This window comes from Aethalodelphis obliquidens, unplaced genomic scaffold (assembly GCF_003676395.1).
Source record: "Aethalodelphis obliquidens isolate GAN/ISIS:26980383/991018 unplaced genomic scaffold, ASM367639v1 scaffold1, whole genome shotgun sequence".
NCBI classification, from domain to species: Eukaryota; Metazoa; Chordata; class Mammalia; order Artiodactyla; family Delphinidae; genus Aethalodelphis; species Aethalodelphis obliquidens.
This window is the reverse complement of record NW_020837945.1, coordinates 11,480,367-11,500,129: the sequence shown is the minus strand read 5'-3', so window position 1 is coordinate 11,500,129 and position 19,763 is coordinate 11,480,367. Positions and strand designations below refer to the sequence as shown.

At 40.5% G+C, this 19,763-nt stretch overlaps 1 protein-coding gene across 5 annotated transcripts in view; it reads left to right on the top strand.

Moving 5' to 3' along the window:
- The first annotated feature begins 300 nt into the window (after positions 1-300).
- Positions 301-19,763, top strand: part of SON (SON DNA and RNA binding protein) — a 30,696-nt gene continuing 11,233 nt past the window's right edge. For 3 of the 5 annotated variants that reach the window (XM_027101051.1, XM_027101058.1, XM_027101067.1), the window contains exons 1-6: positions 301-846; positions 3,931-4,097; positions 5,847-11,669; positions 13,006-13,166; positions 15,070-15,216; positions 15,397-15,585. In XM_027101051.1, coding sequence (XP_026956852.1) covers positions 770-846; positions 3,931-4,097; positions 5,847-11,669; positions 13,006-13,166; positions 15,070-15,216; positions 15,397-15,585 — 6,564 coding nt within the window. In that variant the 5' untranslated portion in view covers positions 301-769. Of the gene's footprint in view, positions 847-3,930; positions 4,098-5,846; positions 11,670-13,005; positions 13,167-13,392; positions 14,894-15,069; positions 15,217-15,396; positions 15,586-15,687; positions 16,138-19,763 lie in introns of those variants that run through there. The other 2 variants (XM_027101073.1, XM_027101080.1) reach the window with 2 other exon arrangements.

Sequence of the window (19,763 nt, the reverse complement as noted above, 5' to 3'; positions counted from 1 at the left end):
TTCTTCCAGAGCCTCCTGAGCTCTGAGGAGGGGGAGCACCAAAATGCTTAACCCATGTTCAGCTAATTGTGTGTTGCTCACGAGTCAGGACTGACCAGCTACCGTGCAAGTCTCGTGACACGCCTGGCTCCTGACGAGATTAAAATGCACCAAGGTTTGAACACACGTGGTTCAGGACCTCTGGCCTAATGCTAAAACGAAAAAAAAAAAGCCGAGGCCAATAATAGGATGCCACGGGAGGCAGATGGCGGTAAAAACGTATTCTTCGTATGGGGGCAAGCGCTGATTAATGTTTTCCCGGATGGATCTCCCTGCCGAAACTCGGTGCCATCCGGGACAGTTGGAGTCCCCGGTCAAACACCATGTTGCCCTCCTTGCTCCCTTTCCTCACGGAATTTAATCTAGGGTGTTTAGTGACCAAAATAAACCTCTTAAAGCCCCCAAACACTGTTGAAGACTGACAGCTTAAGCTGACAGTCGCCTCTAGAGAGACTTCTCCTGTAATGGCGCCTGCGTCAGTCACTAACATGGCGGACATAGTCGTGCGCGGCGCAAACGTCAGCAGCTCTACCCCAGACGCTCAGAAACAGCGGAGGAGAGCGGGGCCGTGCTCACTGATTGGTTCAGAGGCGGAGCGTGCCGGACTGGGCGCTCCCACAGGAGCCAATCAGGACGGCTAGAGACGGAATTGGCCGCTGCGCCTCCTCCCGAGGCATGCTGGGAGCCTGGAGGACTAGTGAGGAGGAGTTGAGAGAACGGAGCGGACGCCATGGCGACCAACATCGAGCAGATTTTTAGGTCTTTCGTGGTCAGTAAATTCCGGGAAATTCAACAGGAGCTTTCAAGGTAAACTCTTCCCAGGCTCTTCTGCTCCCAAGGGACCGATAGGGCCTCACGTAGCCGTCCGTGGCACCTTTCTTCAGGGACGCTGTCGTTCCTCGTCTCAGGCCCGGCTACAGCCCCGCCTGGGCCTGGGATCCATTTTCCGGCCCCCCCCCCACCCCCGTCCGCTCCCTCCCTTCCCAGCGAGGAACTTCGCCCTTTCCGAGGTAATCCCAGGCTCCCTCTTCTAGAACCGAGTTAGGATGCTCAGGCTTCTCCCCCGTTTGGTCATTCCCTACCATTTAGCTACTGTAGGCCTGGTTGTCCACCAGGGACGGGCCTAGTTCCTTCCTCAGCTCCTCAGCCGCCGCGGCGCTTCCCCTCCCCCTCTCTGCCTCCGCGGATTTCGCCGGCCGGTGTCTTTGACCGGAAAGGGGTCTAACGGCCGTTTCTTGGGTAATCTTAAATCCGCTTTATTATTGCAAGCTTCAGACCATTTGGGGGTCGGGATCCTTTAATTAGATTATTTGGGTCCTACTGTTCTGTGGCTTCCACCAGGTAGCATTCTAATAGTTTAATAGATTGGAAGTTTAAATTAAAACAGCTCAAATTAATGTTAGCTACTTTGACAAAATATTCGAGGTGAGGATGGAAGGGGACTTTGCATTAGTGGTAATTTTTTTAATTTAGTCAGCGGAAAGTGGACTTCATGTGTAGCTCTAAATATTTTTGCCGCCCCTGACCCAATTGACATATTTGACCAACACGCTACTTTTGTCATTGCTACTGGTTTACCCTTGCTTCCCCACAATTTGAATGGGAAGAGATTTTCAAAGAAATACTTGCTTACTCAGAAACGAGAATCGCGTGGGTCATGTTGTTATTCAGTGATTGCCTTTTTGCTTTGTATAACGTAAATATTTGTTCCGAGTTCAAATGTATTTGCTGGTTGTATTTTAAAAGTTGAGAGCAAGAACCACACGTAACGTGAATTTGAAAATCAGCCGAAAACGCATTTGTAAACTGAGCGCTCAAATTAACATAAGGTTACTGGGGCAGTGATACAGTATTGCTGTAATGTTTTTCCAGGGTATATTGTTATTTCATTGGGAAATAAATCTTCTCATTGATTTAGTTGCTTTTTAAAATTTTGTTATATGCTGGTTATTTTTAGGATGATAAACGACCTGAGTTAAGGGAATATAATTTTCCTGAAAACTTTTTTATAGTTGCATATATTAAGTAGTTGTGTTTGCTGGTTGTAATGTCTTTTTTCTATACCTTTTAAAATTCAGTTTTTGTATTAGAAGTGTTATTGTCGTGGAAAGTTTAGGAAAAAAGAGGAAAGAAAATTTTAAAACACCACATGGTTATTGATCTTCATGTTCTTTCATTTTTTCCTTGTGCATACAGATGCACATATTTTGTCAAGTGTGATCATCTTGTTGTGTGTTGGTTGTTTTTTTCACCTATATATTGTGAACACGTTTGTGTTTTATCAGTCTCGGTAGTCTTTGAAACATTTTTCATGGCTCCATAGAATTCTGTTGTAGGATTGTATTGATGGATATTTAGTTGCTTTGAAATTTCCACTCCTTTGCAGCAGTTCAGTAAGCATCCTCACAGCTTTAAGATGATTACTTTGTTATAGACTGACAGGTTTTTTTTTTAGCCCTACTTTTCTGATTTTTAAATCGTGGCCTTTTTAGTAAGGTACGCACTGTGAAAGTGCTTAGGAAAAATGTAAAAGAGCTCCAGGAAGAGAGTTTAAAAAGAATATTAGATAAAGCAGTTTATTACTAAGGGAATATTTAGCTTCTTTTCAAATACTATGCTATATATTGTCAGTATTAAAAGAAGTTTTTGATTATTTGCCATTTCGGTGAACTATAGTTCCTTTTTTTCTCACTTACTTTTATGAATATGGGTTTGGGTGAGGAGACTGACTTTTAGACAGTTTAAGTTATTATATATAGATGGTTGAGTGTGAGCTCTGGTTTTGAATACCAGCTTTACCTCTTAATTAGATGTATGATGTACAGCTAGGTTTTTTTGTCTTCTCTGTGCCTCATTTTCCTCGTTTAAATAATCAGAAAAAAAAGTGCTGACCTTAGAGTTTTGTTAGGATAAATGAGTTTAAAAATGTAGAACCGTGCAACCCTAATTAATAGTTAATAAATGTTAAATATTGCTATTGTATGACTAATTGTATTAGAAAACCAAATGTTTTTTAATAACACTTGGTTAACTACTGAATTTTTTTGGGTTTTGACCAGACTTTTATCAGGTAGTGGAGCATAATTGTCGACCCATTTTGCTACCTAAAATTTAAGTTACATTAAGTCAAACGTGCTGTTTAAAGTATTTTTCAGAACAATTTTGTAAATTTACACAAAATAGTACAAAAGACTAAGTAAATGATATGTTTTTATGTCTGTTAAGATTCTTCTGTTCCCGTGAATTGAAAATATGTTAAGTGATTCATTTACTGTTATTATAAATGAGTTGTTTTACATGATTTTTGATAACTGGGTGAAAATTATATAAATGTATTTTTCCTTTTCAACATTATGGCATTTCAGCAAGTCTGATCAGTCTAAACCTGTTCCAGTGCTACAAGTTACCGTTTTGACTTAATGTGTCAGTGGCTAAAGTTGTGTTCCTTGATACTGCTGATGGTGATTGTGATACTTGCACAAGTGTGGCTTTACTGTGGCTATAGCTTCTACCATAATGTTAGGTCATGTATTTTTCTTTGGTTTTGTGATTGTGATCTTAATAATAATTTTCCTCCCCTGAGAGAAATATGCTGGTTGGGGAGTATTTTGTTAAAAAAAAAAAAAAAAAAAGATGAGCTTAGAAACCTGTTTGAAAGACTTTTTCTTAACTTTCACAGTTCTGAAAACTTTAATCGTGTGAAAATAAAAATGTACCAACTGTAAATAGATAGTGTTAAGGAAGCACTTTTGATGGGGAATAGCATCCAAAATAAATAAAAAATGGTGAAGTGTACAAATAAGATTGTTTTAATCAGTTGAGTTACAAATATTAATTTATTATATGGCATGATAAAAATATTAATGAATTTTGGTAACTTTTCTTGTGAAGTGGAAGGAGTGAAGGCCAGCTCAATGGTGAAACAAATACACCTATTGAAGGAAACCAGGCAGGTGATGCAGCTGCTTCTGCCAGGAGCCTACCAAATGAAGAAATAGTTCAGAAGATAGAGGAAGTACTTTCTGGGGTCTTAGATACGGAACTACGATATAAGCCAGGTAAGTTGGAGATAATCAGTTGTCTTGAAAACTTGAAGATTTTTTTTTAATAGTTGACAGTAGTATTTCTTGATTGCAGAGTATTTAAGATGTTCATTAGATTTAAAACTTCAATAAGTTTAATTTTTAGTTTAATTGATTTACTGAAGATTTTCTTAAGTATTTTTTTGAAAATACAATTGTACTGGAACCATGAGCATCGATGCATTTGTTTACTTTGCTGGTGGAATATAACTATCTTTGTTTGGTTTAGTCTTACAGTGCCTCAGTGCCAGGATTTTGAATGTAGGTTTTCATTGAACAGTTGTATAAATGTCAGTTTTGGAAGGTACAGGAGTCCGGACCATACCTGTAATGATTCTAAAACCCTGGAAGGTTTTATTTTAAAGCTCAAGATTAGAGATGATCTTGTTTTTGTGTCTACTCCTCTTAAAGGTGAAATGAATGGAGAGGAATCATTGCTGGATATTTAGCATTTGGGGAATTGATTAAATAATTGATGCTTAGAAATGAAGGATTTGTGATCAGCCACAAAAATAACAATATTGTTTAGTTTTGTAAATGGGGGGCCATGGTATGGGTTTTGTTTTTTTTTTATTTTTAGTATAGAGTATGGTTAAAAAAAAAATAGCATGGACTGTAGCCTTGCTTAGATTCATGGCTCTAGCAACTTTTTCTTGAAGTATAATGTAGCTAACGTTTGGTACATAATAAACAATTAGTGGAAAATGATTAATTTTGCTTTGGAAGAGGTCTTGTCATGTGTTGATTTGCTTTTTCCATAATCTTGGTGACCTGGATTTCCGATCACCTAAGATCACTAAGGTTTATCTAATATGATATTGGCATTAGAGTAAATCTCATCTGGTTAGAAAGTGGATTATAAACCACTTTTTCTTTTAGATATGCAGATTGAAATGTTCTTAAGTTACATGTTAAGGGCTGTACGAATTTTCTTCTTCAAATGACTTTATTATCATTTTTAAAGTAGAAACATTAAAAAAAATTCTTAGTAATTTAGAAGAGTATTGGGGGGAAGATGTTATTTTTATTAGAATGCAACATGGGTGAAAATTCAGGTTCCGTATTTTACATTTGTTGTTCAGACCTTATACTATAAAAGCAATCTCTAGTATTTGCTGAGGGCTTACTTGGTGCCAGGCATTATTCAGTGTACTTTGTATGTTTTAACTGAGTTCGTCCTCTAACTCTGGAAGACAGAGTGTCAGCGGTTTGGCCACGTCTATTCATTTAGTGAGTGGTGAATTGATTCAGTATCCAAAAGCAGACAGTGTGTTCCAGAGCTAGTGCCATGTTGCTTTCTGTATAAATAAGGGTGATAAAATAGTTACAAAAGTTTTTTAACGTGTGTTTTTGTGGAAATTCTTAGAGTTAATAATATGAAAGATATTCATCATAACTGTAGTTTAAAAGTAATTTGCTGTATAGTGAGAGCTGGAGAAAGTAATTGTTTTAAATGAACTTAGTAAAAACACATCTTAATGTAATTCTAAAAGTTTTTGTAATAAATTAAGAAATTATTTTTAACCCAGGCTTCAGTTGTAAAAGAAGTATTGGAAAAGTGTCAGTCTTCAGATAACTGGTTTATGGAAAATAGTTTATTTAGTAACCTTTTGTTTAACAAGAAGTGTTATGGTATCTTAACATGGATTGTAAGTTTTGGTTTATACGACTTACCTAAATCTATTTTGGGGGATATTTGACAAAATTAATTTTCCTAAATTTCAGACTTGAAGGAGGCTTCCAGAAAAAGTAGATGTGTGTCTGTACAAACAGATCCTACTGATGAAATACCTACCAAAAAGTCGAAGAAACATAAAAAGCACAAAAATAAAAAGAAGAAAAAGAAGAAAGAAAAGGAAAAAAAGTATAAAAGACAGCCAGAAGAATCTGAATCAAAGCCGAAATCACATCATGATGGGAACGTAGATTTAGAATCAGATTCCTTTTTGAAGTTTGATTCTGAACCTTCAGAAATGGCACTGGAGCATCCTGTAAGAGCGTTCGGCCTATCTGACACCAGTGAGTCTCCTGCACTTGTGCTAGAACCTCCTGTAGTATCTATGGAGGTATTAGAGCCACACACCTTAGAAATTCTGAAGCCAGCTACAAAAACTGCAGAACTGTCAGTTGCATCTACATCAGTAGTTTCAGTGCAGTCAGAGCAGTCTGTAGCAGTAATGCTGGAACCATCCACGACAAAGATTCTGGATTCCTTTGCAACAGCACCAGTGCCTACTACAACAGTAGTGCTAAAGTCATCTGAGCCGGTTGTGACAATGTCAGTGGAGTGTCAGGTGAAGCCTGGGCTGAAATCTTTGGAGAGCACACCTCCAGAGCCATCAAAGATCATGTTGTTAGAGCCTCCAGTAGCAAAAGTGCTAGAGCCATCAGAAACCCTTGTGTCATCAGAGACACCTACTCAGGTGCACCCTGAGCCAAGCACATCAACAACAATGGATTTTCCAGAGTCATCGGCAACTGAAGTGCTAAGATTGCCAGAGCAGCCTGTAGAAGTACCATCGGAGATTGCAGATTCATCCATGACAAGACCGCAGGAGATGCTGGAGCTGCCCAAGACCACAGCGTTGGAGCTGCAGGAGTCGTCGGTGGCCTCAGCGATGGAGTTGCCGGGGCCACCTGCGACCTCCATGCTGGAGTTGCAGGGGCCCCCTGTGACTCCAGTGCTGGAGTTACCTGGGCCCTCTGCTACCCCGGTGCCAGAGTTGCCAGGGCCCCTTTCTACCCCAGTGCCTGAGTTGCTAGGGCCCCCTGCGACAGCAGTGCCTGAGTTGCCGGGGCCCTCTGTGACGTCAGTGCCACAGTTGTCGCAGGAATTGCCAGGGCTTCCAGCACCATCCATGGGGTTGGAGCCACCACAGGAGGTACCAGAGCCACCTGTGATGGCACAGGAGTTGCCAGGGCTGCCTGTGGTGACAGCAGCAGTAGAGCTGCCAGGGCAGCCTGTGGTTACAGTAGCAATGGAGTTGACCGAACAACCTGTGACGACGACAGAGTTGGAGCAGCCTGTGGGGATGACAACGGTGGAACATCCTGGGCAGCCTGAGGTGACGACGGCAACAGGGTTGCTGGGGCAGCCTGAGGCAGCAATGGTGCTGGAGTTGCCAGGACAGCCAGTGGCAACGACAGCGCTGGAGTTGCCAGGGCAGTCTTCGGTGACTGGGGTGCCAGAGTTGCCAGGGCTGCCTTCGGCAACTAGGGCACTGGAGTTGTCGGGGCAGCCTGTGGCAACTGGGGCACTGGAGTTGCCTGGGCAGCTCATGGCAGCTGGGGCACTGGAGTTCTCGGGGCAGTCTGGGGCAGCTGGAGCACTGGAGCTTTTGGGGCAGCCTTTGGCAACAGGGGTGCTGGAGTTGCCAGGGCAGCCTGGGGCGCCAGAGTTGCCTGGGCAGCCTGTGGCAACTGTGGCGCTGGAGATCTCTGTTCAGTCTGTGGTGACAACAACGGAGCTGTCAACGATGACCGTGTCGCAGTCCCTGGAGGTGCCCTCGACGACAGCGCTGGAGTCGTATAATACGGTAGCACAGGAGCTGCCTACTACATTAGTGGGGGAGACTTCTGTAACAGTAGGAGTGGATCCCTTGATGGCCCAAGAATCCCATATGTTAGCTTCTAACACCATGGAGACCCATATGTTAGCATCCAACACCATGGACTCCCAAATGCTAGCGTCCAACACCATGGACTCCCAGATGCTAGCGTCCAACACCATGGACTCCCAGATGTTAGCCTCTAGCACCATGGACTCCCAGATGTTAGCAACCAGCTCCATGGACTCCCAGATGTTAGCAACCAGCTCCATGGACTCCCAGATGTTAGCAACCAGCTCCATGGACTCCCAGATGTTAGCAACCAGCACCATGGACTCCCAGATGTTAGCAACCAGCTCCATGGACTCCCAGATGTTAGCCACTAGCTCTATGGATTCCCAGATGTTAGCATCTGGTACTATGGACTCTCAGATGTTAGCTTCCGGCACCATGGATGCTCAGATGTTAGCGTCTGGTACCATGGATGCTCAGATGTTAGCATCTAGTACCCAAGATTCTGCTATGTTGGGTTCAAAATCTCCTGATCCCTACAGGTTAGCTCAGGATCCTTACAGGTTAGCTCAAGATCCCTATAGGTTAGGTCATGACCCTTATAGGCTAGGTCATGATGCCTACAGGTTAGGGCAAGACCCCTATAGATTAGGCCATGATCCCTACAGACTAACTCCTGATCCCTATAGGATGTCACCTAGACCCTATAGGATAGCACCCAGGTCCTATAGAATAGCTCCCAGGCCATATAGGTTAGCACCTAGACCCCTGATGTTAGCATCTAGACGTTCTATGATGATGTCCTATGCTGCAGAACGTTCCATGATGTCATCTTACGAACGCTCTATGATGTCTTATGAGCGGTCTATGATGTCCCCTATGGCTGAACGCTCTATGATGTCAGCCTATGAGCGCTCTATGATGTCAGCTTATGAGCGCTCTATGATGTCCCCTATGGCTGAGCGCTCTATGATGTCAGCTTATGAACGCTCTATGATGTCAGCTTATGAGCGCTCCATGATGTCCCCGATGGCTGACCGATCTATGATGTCCATGGGTGCTGACCGGTCTATGATGTCTTCATACTCTGCTGCTGACCGGTCTATGATGTCATCGTACTCTGCAGCTGATCGATCTATGATGTCATCTTATACTGCTGATCGTTCAATGATGTCTATGGCAGCTGATTCTTACACCGATTCTTACACTGATACATATACGGAGGCATATATGGTGCCACCTTTGCCTCCTGAAGAGCCTCCAACAATGCCACCATTGCCACCTGAAGAGCCACCAATGACACCGCCATTGCCTCCTGAGGAACCACCAGAGGGTCCAGCATTACCCACTGAGCAGTCAGCATTAACAGCTGAAAATACTTGGCCTACTGAGGTGCCAGCATTACCTCCTGAAGAGTCTGTGTCGCTGCCTGAACCTCCTGTGAGTCAAAGTGAGATTTCAGAGCCTTCAGCAGTGCTTGCTAATTATTCAGCGTCAGCATCAGAGCCTTCAATGTTAGCATCAGAGGCTTCCATGACTGTTCCAGAACCACCACTGGAGCCAGAGTCTTTGGTCACATCAACACCTGTAGAGTCTGCTGCTGTAGCAGAAGAGCATGAAATTATTCCAGAAAGACCAGTGACTTATATGGTGTCGGAAACTCCCACAACATCAGGTGAACCGACTGTGTTAACATCAGAGCCTTCTGTTATGTCAGAGGCAGCAGAAACTTTTGATTCCATGAGGGCTTCAGGACATGTTGCCTCAGAGGTATCTATGTCCCTGCTGGAGGCAGCAGTACCTATTCCAGAGCCATCCCAGAGCACTGTAGATCTGCCAGCCATGGCTGTCTCAGAGCTACCAGCTGTGGCTGTCCCAGAGCAACCAGCTGTGGCTGTCCCAGAGCAACCAGCTGGAACTGTCTCAGAGCCACCAGCCATGGCTGTTCCAGAGCCACAGGCTGAGGCTGTGCCAGACCCAGCGGCTGTGGCTGTCCAGGACCCACTGGCTGAGGCTGTCCCAGAGCCCCTGGCCTTGTCTGAGCCAGAGCATATTACCGTTCCTGTGCCAGTTGTTTCTGCCCTGGAGCCTACTGTGCCTGTCCTGGAACCAGCGGTGTCAGTCTTTCAACCTAACGTGATTGTTTCAGAACCATCTATTTGTGTCCAAGAATCTACTGTGACAATTTCAGAGCCTCCTGTCACTCTCTCAGAGCAGACTCAAGTAATACCCACTGAGATGGTTTTAGAGTCTACACCAATGATACTGGAGTCTAACGTTATAAAAGGAATGAATTTACTGTCTGGCGATCAAAATCTTGCTCCAGAGATTAGCATGCAGGAGATTCCCATGCATTCAGACGAAGAGCCACATGCTGAAGGACACCTGAAGAATGATTCTTATGAAACTGAAAGTGGTATGAATATAGACCTTAATATAAATAATCACTTAATTGCTAAAGAGATGGAACATAACACAGTGTCTGCTGCCAGCACTGGTGCTGTTGGTGAAACTGGTGAAGAGAAGATTTTGCCCACCAATGAGACTAAACAATGCACAGTATTGGATACCTGTCCTACTGTTAGTGAAACTGATGTAGGAGGGACTCTGTCTTCTACTGGTTCCCTTGCTCTTGAACCTGATGCACTGGGAACTGGTAAGGGTCTTGAATTTGCCACAGCATCTGCTTTCAGTTCAATTAGTAAATATGATGTTGAAGTATCGTTAACTACTCAAGATACTGAACATGACATGGTAATTTCCACCAGCCCCAGTGGTGGTAGTGAAGCTGACATAGAGGGACCTTTACCTGCTAAAGACATTCATCCTGATATACCAGCTAATAATAACTTTGTCAGTAAGGATGCAGAAGGATCATTACCTATACAGGAGAGTGACCAGACATTAGCAGTGGCTCTCAGTCCTAAAGAAAGTAGTGGAGAAGATAAAGAAGTACCTCTCCCTACTAAAGAGATACTGTCTGATTCAGGATTTTCTGCCAACATTGATGATATTAATGAAGCTGATTTAGTGAGACCATTACTTCCTAAGGACATGGAACGTCTTACAAGCCTTAGAGCTGGTATTGAAGGACCTTTACTTGCAAGTGAAGTTGAACGGGATAAATCTGCTGCCAGTCCAGTTGTAATTAGTATACCAGAAAGAGCTTCAGAGTCGTCTTCAGAGGAAAAAGATGATTATGAAATTTTTGTAAAAGTTAAGGACACACATGAAAAAAGCAAGAAAAATAAGAACCGTGACAAAGGTGAGAAAGAGAAGAAAAGGGACTCTTCGTTAAGATCTCGAAGTAAGCGTTCCAAGTCTTCTGAACACAAATCGCGAAAGCGCACCAGTGAATCTCGTTCTAGGGCAAGGAAGAGATCATCGAAGTCCAAGTCTCATCGCTCTCAAACACGTTCACGGTCACGATCAAGACGCAGAAGGAGGAGCAGCAGGTCAAGATCAAAGTCTAGAGGAAGGCGATCTGTATCAAAAGAGAAGCGCAAAAGATCGCCAAAGCACAGATCCAAGTCCAGGGAAAGAAAAAGAAAAAGGTCAAGCTCCAGGGATAACCGGAAAACAGGTAGAGCTCGGAGTCGCACCCCAAGCCGTCGGAGCCGGAGTCACACTCCGAGTCGTCGAAGAAGATCTAGATCTGGGGGAAGAAGGAGCTTCAGCATCTCCCCGAGCCGACGGAGCCGCACCCCCAGCAGAAGGAGTCGCACCCCGAGCCGAAGGAGTCGCACCCCGAGCCGACGGAGCCGCACCCCGAGCCGACGGAGCCGCACCCCGAGCCGACGGAGCCGCACCCCGAGCCGTCGGAGAAGATCAAGATCTGTGGTAAGAAGACGAAGCTTCAGTATATCACCAGTCAGATTAAGGCGATCACGAACACCCTTGAGAAGAAGGTTTAGCAGGTCTCCCATCCGCCGTAAACGATCCAGGTCTTCTGAAAGAGGCAGATCACCTAAACGTCTGACGGATCTGAGTGAGTCATTTAAAAATTTAATGGTATTAGGGAATGATTTAAAGCTGAGTTTTTTTCTGTGAGTCAAATGGAATATTTGGGGTTATTGGTTTAGGATAAATATTTCTATCTTTAAATTTTTGTAGTTAGGTTTAGCTTCTGTTTAGAAAATGTAGGAATAAGTACATTTGTAATTAGCGTTTAAAAGACCTGCTTTGGAGTAAATTAGAACCAAGGTATTTCCATGCTTGAATGCTTTCTTTTTGCTTTAACCATATTCCATAACTAAAAATGGCAGGTAGAAGTCCAGTTAAAGACAAGGCTAGTATCTGCTCAGGTTGTTATTGTATGTATTCCAACATAAATTCTTGCAGATAAGCCTAAAATCAAATGTTTCTTTTTTAATAAGTTACATGTCTTAAACTGGCAATACAGTACTGTTAAATGTTTGTGAAAATAATTCTGATTGGTATAATGGGTGATGGAAGTGAGTAGGGAATTTTGCATATGGGGAGTTAAAGTGATTTCAGTCTGCCTTTTAAAAGATGAAGTGTTGTAATTTCTCCTAATTTTAAAAAGTGTGCAGAGGTGATTAAAACTTGATGGATCATGCGTGACTACCTGTAATAATAATGGATAATTTATCATTATCCCAGTGGATTGGACATTTCCAGGTCAGAGTTGTCTAAAGAAAAAGATCTTAACAGAACCGCAAGGGAGAATGCATTCAGTTCAACAAATGTTTCTGAGTTCTTTTTTTATTCAAAGCAAAAAACAGTATATAATTTCTGGAGTGATTACAAGTTAGTACAAGAGACACATAAAATGCATATATGTCTCTTTTACCAAATAGTAAAACTACCAAAAAGAGTAGAATGTGATGATTGCTGTAATTACTGGTATAGATTAGGTACTTTGGGAGCACGGTGGAGAGGAATGTTAAATTCTGACTTAAGACTTGTTACTTTGAAGAGGTGGCAGTTTTGAACTTTGGCTCAAAGAGTGCTTTAAAATGTTGTCCGAGATTAGAAGGAAAGTAATTTAAGGGGCGTGATAGTTGTGGAAAATAAAGTAGGTTTGGGCAGGTGTGTGTCTTAATGTGTGTGGCAGAGTGATCATTATAGTTGTGTAGTCTAGCTATTTTGTATAGTGTTTGAATGGTAAGCTAAATGTGGACTTAATTCTTTTTTAAATATGGGGCATTTGTTTTAAAACTTTGAGCCAAAGAGTGATTTCATCACAGCTGTAAGTTAGGGCAGAAGATTGATGCCTTTAATTTTGTTAGCATATGAAACATTAGATAATACAAAATGTACAGCCTTTTAGGAAAACTGCTTCTTATATATTCCTCTTGCAGATAAGGCTCAGTTACTTGAAATAGCCAAAGCTAATGCAGCTGCCATGTGTGCTAAGGCTGGTGTTCCTTTACCGCCAAACCTAAAGCCTGCACCTCCACCTTCAATAGAAGAGAAAGTTGCTAAAAAATCAGGAGGAGCTACTATAGAAGAACTAACTGAGGTAAGCTAGACAGAATTTGTCATTCTTAAATGGATTATTCCAGTGATGTTGACTCTGGAGCGTGCCAAAACCCGAATTGTGGGCTGAACTGATAATGGCTGGCACCGAGTGGCCAAAACCCGAAATACAGACGTGGCAGCGGCAGAAGCTCTATTTAGCAGGCCATTATCCGGGATGGCTAAGCTCCGCTAGCTAAAAGTTACTTCCCATTACTTTTGCTTTCCAGTTTTAGAAGCCAAACTGACTGAGGAGTGGGACGGTTCGTTTGAATGGAGGAGGTGTTGAGTGAGCAACACGCAGAAGCTCGCCTACAGTTTCGTTTCCATTCACGACGTGTTCACTGATCGCCACGAGTGTACTGCATATACGCAAAGACACAGACAATCTTCAGAAATGATCTTTTGCCACCGGAGCTTGGAAATTAATGAGAATAGCTGGCCATTGCCTGAAAGGAACTTCTTTCGCATCAACATTTCGGGTTTTGGCTGTTTGGTACCAGCCATTGGTGATAATGGCCGGCCATTATCAGTTCTTCCTGCGGTTCGGGTTTTGGCAGTAACATATATATTTTAAACACACTTATTTTTGTTTTTAAGAATTTGATCTTTTAAATTGAGGCTTTTTTTTTTGTCTTTTGGCTTTATTTTATTAAAAAATTTTTTTTTTGGAGGACGCTGAAATATTGCTGCTAGGATCCAGAAATACCACATTGTTTCAGATATTGAAACTTGTTATTGGCTAGCCTTATGCCAGCCTGCCACTGTCAATATATTCTGTTCCCCTTGGTTACAAGCTTGGTATATTCTGTGTTTTTGGCTATATGAGCTTTTTATCCTATTAAAGTATTTTCAGTTGATAAGGGATATGACAGATTCTACTGCTAGTATAGAGACATGTCCACCCAAATTTACTCTGACCTTTTTATAAAGCCAGGTAATGGAGTCGGTTCCTTTGCTTCTCAAGGCGGAATTGACTTTGCTTTATGTGTCAGACCTCATCAATTGCACCCTCCCCATCATGCCTTATATTCCATTCTTGAGTTCTGTTCCTTTAGAGACTCAACCTACAAAACATTTATGGAAAGACATGCTATCATCTAACCCAGTTGCAAATGTTTGAGATTTTATTTAGCCATACATTTGGGGATCATATAGTTTCTTAATCTGTTTCCTTACTTAGATTTATTACAATTTTTTTTTTAAGTTTAAGGACCTAGTGAAGGCTTCTGTTGCTTGCTTATCAAATCCAAGCTCCTTATCCAAAACCTTGTGAACACTTAGTGTTTCCCTATATATTTTAGCCTCATCTTCAGCCCTCTGTCCCTTCTAATAAGTTTTTTCTCACCTCTTTACCACTACCTGACTAGGGTGACTTTCTTTTCCTTTCCCTGCTAATCCTTGTTCGTAACTATGAAAATCTGGCTTAGAACTCTGCGAGGAATATTCCTTGATTATCAGATTCTGCCTGATTCTGTTCTCTTAAGCTTTTGTTCTTTGAGCACTTATGTACTCAGTTTGTATTATATCAGTTTGCACTTGTTAATTGTGTTGCTCTGTAAAAGCGTTCCTCAATTATCTCATGTGTATGTATTCCGTCTATTGAACTAGATTGTAAGCTCCTTGAGAGCAGGGACCATGTCTTTTACTTTATTTTTTTTGTATTCCCTGGACAGTGCCCAGTACAGTGCTCTGCACATAGTAGGTGCTCAATAAATGTTGTTAACTGACCAGCTAGAGTGTGTTTAAATAGTAACCAGTAAGCTAAGTTACATATCTGTAACCTATCATTAATCTTGTTTTACCTTTGAAAATTGATATTATGTGGTTTTGATTCTTTTAAGAAATTACATGTTACTCTGCATAAAGTGTAAGGTTTATCTTTTGTTTGTTTTTACTTTTTTAAGAAATGCAAACAGATTGCACAGAGTAAAGAAGATGATGATGTAATAGTGAATAAACCTCATGTTTCGGATGAAGAGGAAGAAGAACCTCCTTTTTATCATCATCCTTTTAAACTCAGTGAACCCAAACCCATTTTTTTCAATCTGAATGTGAGTATTCGTGTTTCTAGACTAGTGAAACAGCACAACTTGTAGAACTGTTTAAGTAAAATTCAAATGGAATTTAGTTTTTAATTTAGGTTAAATACTGTGTGAAATAATGAACAAAGTCATTTTCAGATTATGTTGAACATCTATTGAGTTTTAATTAAGCAAAACATTATTTTTTAGATTGCTGCAGCAAAGCCAACTCCACCAAAAAGCCAGGTAACATTAACAAAAGAATTCCCTGTGTCATCTGGATCTCAACATCGGAAAAAAGAAGCAGATAGTGTTTATGGAGAATGGGTTCCTGTAGAGAAAAATGGTGAAGAAAACAAAGATGATGATAATGTTTTCAGCAGCAGTTTGCCCTCTGAGGTAAGTAAAAGGAATATTATGTATTTTTTTCCTTTTATATACCTGAATCTGCATTTTATTGTTATTTTATATCTGATTTGGATTCTGTTTCACTCTTCTTAGGGCCGGGTTAAACGGCAGGGCCGGGTTAGACGACAGATGAAACAACCCGCAGCTTCTCATTTGACAGTAACTCGATGCAATTCACTTTGTGGAACCAAGCCACAAAGTGAAAAGCATCGAATTGCAGAGAACAGTGTTATCACATCCCTACCCAACATTGGGCCCTCCTTGCACTTGTGGGAAGGTAGCCCAAGGTACAACTATTTAGCTTCCCGTTTTGCTTCAAGGCTCTATAGCTCTAGATTTTGGTGGTAGCAAATTTATTGGGTGGAGGGATTGAGCAGAGAGAGGCAGATCCTCAGGTTCAACACAAGAACTGGATTGGAAAAGGCGTTGTAGGCTGATGTGAGCATCTTGGATACATAGCCCATTGCCCTTAAATAATGGTTTCTATTTCTCTGGGTTGTTTGTCAGATAGCCTTTAATTTTAATTATTTTCCCTTCCCTATGCTACCTTGGCCCTTTGGATTCTTGTGTTTAACCTAATGTTCAGCCTTGGTACTCCATTTCCCTTCTCCTTCCCCTTTTTGCTACTATTAAAAGTTGGAGAAGTGGAATTCACACCTTGAAATTTCCAGGAGGCTATAGTTGTATCTTGTCAAAATGACGCGGTAATAATGCCAAGTGTCAAAACAGCCCCATTAAAATGCCGCCTGATTAAATAATGTGCTGCTAAATATAGTGCACATGAAAACAGCAAGACTGTATATATATGTAAATATATATATATATATATCTGTATCTTTGTATGTATCTCTGTATCTGTACCTTTGCTGTATCTTTTAATAAACAGTTTACTTTTATTTAACTTGTTGTGCAAAATCACGCTTGGGGGATCTGGGAGGGTGGAGACTTACTAGGGGGGTGGGAGTTTTAAATGATACCATAGACTAGTCATCACCTCTTGCCCTTCGTTTCCAAAGCCCAGACATTTGTCCAAGGACTGGATTAGATATCTGATGCCCTTACAATGTAGGAATTCTTCCCCAGCTCCTTTCCTTGCAGTTCTGGGATATGTGGGTCAGAGAGACCTGTACTCTTCACATACAGGTTCACTTTATTGGCCATATCATCGTCGTCCAATAAACACCTCTGATAATACAAATAAATGAATTCTGTTTATAAAGTTAAAAGTGAACAGAACCCAAATCAGAAACTTTGATAGTATTTTTTTTCCCCTGGGCTATTCACAGGTGACATTTTCACTGTGGTTTTCTTTTTACCTGTGGCATTTGAAAAGAGAGCAAGTTATATACAATGAAGCTGGACATAACTAGCCAGTGCAACTTACAGTCACTGTTGATGATCTATATTTACATGGGGGTCAACAATTGAAGCAAGTTATACCATCACCAGTGAGGGAGAGGATAGATAGCTTGTTGGGACAGTTTTTAGAGAAGCCAGTTGAGTAGCTCAGTTGCTAATTCCCAAATCAAGCTACCTGCACATTTCAAGAGGGAAAGGTTAACTGACATTTGTAACTGACTTAAATCTTGTAGAGGCTGAATATAAACCATGGTGAGAGGGCTGAACAGACTGACTTAGAAATTCTGATACATACGCTTTTAGTAATTGCTTGAAGATTAAGCAATTAACAGAAAAAAAACATAAGGGAAGTATTTATGTGAGAAAAATTTTCCAACAGAGTGAAGCCCTATAAATATTGCAAAATTCCAAGGGATTTTCCTGGGAAGATAAGTGACCATAACTATTTTGACTTCAGTTGAACATCGGGAGAGTGCTTAGTGAATCCTGGTGATTATGGTTCTTATTGATTGAGAGCTTATGTGTAAATATATATATTTCAGTATTTAGCCATTTTCAGCTTTAACACTAAAACCGTGGTGCCTTACATTGTCATCAACAGTGGTTGTCAGATTTGAATGAAAAGTTGGGGGGAATTATTCCAGAGAAATCCTACGGGGGAGTAGGTGGGTATTCAGATTTTATAATAAGTAAAGGAGCCTTTTATTAAAGCAGGAGGGGAAAAAAAGTTTTGTTCATGAAGCAGATTTCTCCTGTGGGGAGGATATATACAGCTATTTGATATCAGAACTCTAAGCTAGTTTCTTAGATGATTAGACTAAAAAAAATATATGTTAACTATAATTTCAAATAAAACAATCCCAAAATTTTAGGAAGGGACAGAATTTTGCTCTTGCTTTCAGGTCTTCGTGCTTTTACCTAGCAGTAATATGAAACACCTAGAGGAAATGTTCATAATATAAAATGTTTAGTTCCATTTATTTAGCTGTATCTTATAAATATATTTGTAAGATTAATGTTCTATATTCCAATGTTTGTAGAATACTATTGGTGACATTTTATGGGAGCATTGACTCTTGATTCCCTGTCAGGGGTTGAAATAAAGAATTTATAGAGAAAAGGAAAGTTCTTCTAAAATGGTCAACATTTTAACTGAATAGTACTTTTAATTTTTTTTACCTGTTAGTCTTTTTCATTTTAATAAATGTAAACGGAATTTGCGGTTCTTTAGTTTTGAGCATGAAACATTTAGGCAAAGATCACAGATTTGATCTCAGCTTTGCTATGATCCTTAATCCCCCCAATTGTTTTGCACATGAGTGCTCTTTGACATAAGTATGAGTGGATAAACGTGGATGGATCAGCATAAATCCATATCTTACGGAATATCAACTCATCAGACTGTGTGCCCTACTGCCATAGCATCGTCTTCCTACCCAGAAGCCAACCAGCATCATCCTCAGTAAGGAGTGGCTGCAGAACCTTGATCATATTTGTGTCAATTTGATTTATAAATGAAATCAAAAGTGTTGGAAAACATTTTAAAAATTGTCCTCGGGGGCATTAATTCTTGGTAATAAAGTTAGCAAAGACTTATTGGGTAGAAGATATAAATGTAGTCTCTGACGTAAAATTTCCTTGGGTTAACTATTTATCATAAATGTCCAGAGGTAGCTTGTCATTAAGTCTAGTGATTGTTTACATGTTAGGACAGTTTTTGTCTCTGGCAACTGTGCTTGATTTGTTACTATTGAAGAATATTTCCCTGTCCAGTGGAGCTAAAATTCCCTTATATTTAGAAGCTCTAAATTTTTGAAGTTTAGGAAAGCTGAGTTCTTGTGGTAAGACGAAAATTTTAATTGAAAATAAAACTAGGTCCTGGCAGTGCTAGCATGTGTTAAATACAGCTTTGTTGTTCATTCTTCTCTCCTTAGATTCTCTTAGGTGATTAACATGGAATTTCTTTACCATTTAATGATTTATCTGTTTCTTATTATGATTCATTTGGATTAAATGTACAAGTTAACTAAGAGTTGCACTAAGGAATTTTATGTGAAATAATGAAAAGGTTCATAAATCAGTTTTTAAAACCAAGCCACGTAACAACTTTACGTTGTTACGTACTTTACGTAACAACTTTACGTAGTGTGTATTTAGTGTGGCTTTTGTTTCTGTAGTTTTCATTTTCTACGTGAACCTCTTTGTATTTTATTAATTTTAGCTAAATATTTTAAAATCATGTTTTGTATGCAGGTTAGGTGCTTTTTCTTTAATTCTATTTTCTTACAATTAAAAATTTCCTTTTTTACCATCTTTTAATTTGAGATACCTGCAGTTACCTCTGTAGAAAATAATTTGCCTATTACAGGGATTATTTTTTCCTTACCTGACTGACCACCTTCTAATGTCTTTAGTTCTTTTATATACTTTCATTGACTTTATAGGAAATACTTAAGATAATTGTTCTATTTATATAAACAGTTGGGTTAACAAAGGGGGGAGGTAAATTGACTTAGAAGGGTTTTTTAGATGAAGATATAGAAGGTACACAGTTACAACTTAGGCCATGAAATGCATGTTACATGGTGTCAATTATATGTGTTTCATTAGTCCTGACAACTTTTTAGGTTATAGAAGTAGTAATCTGCTGTGTTACTGATGTAGAGGGCTGAAATAACTTGGACAGGTTTTTATTAATGTGAGAAGTGGAATTATAATTGAGGCTAGTCTTTTATGTGGATTTCACCTTTTAGAACAAGTCCTAGGGAGAAGGAAATTAAACATTTCCCCCCATTATAATAGAGTATTAC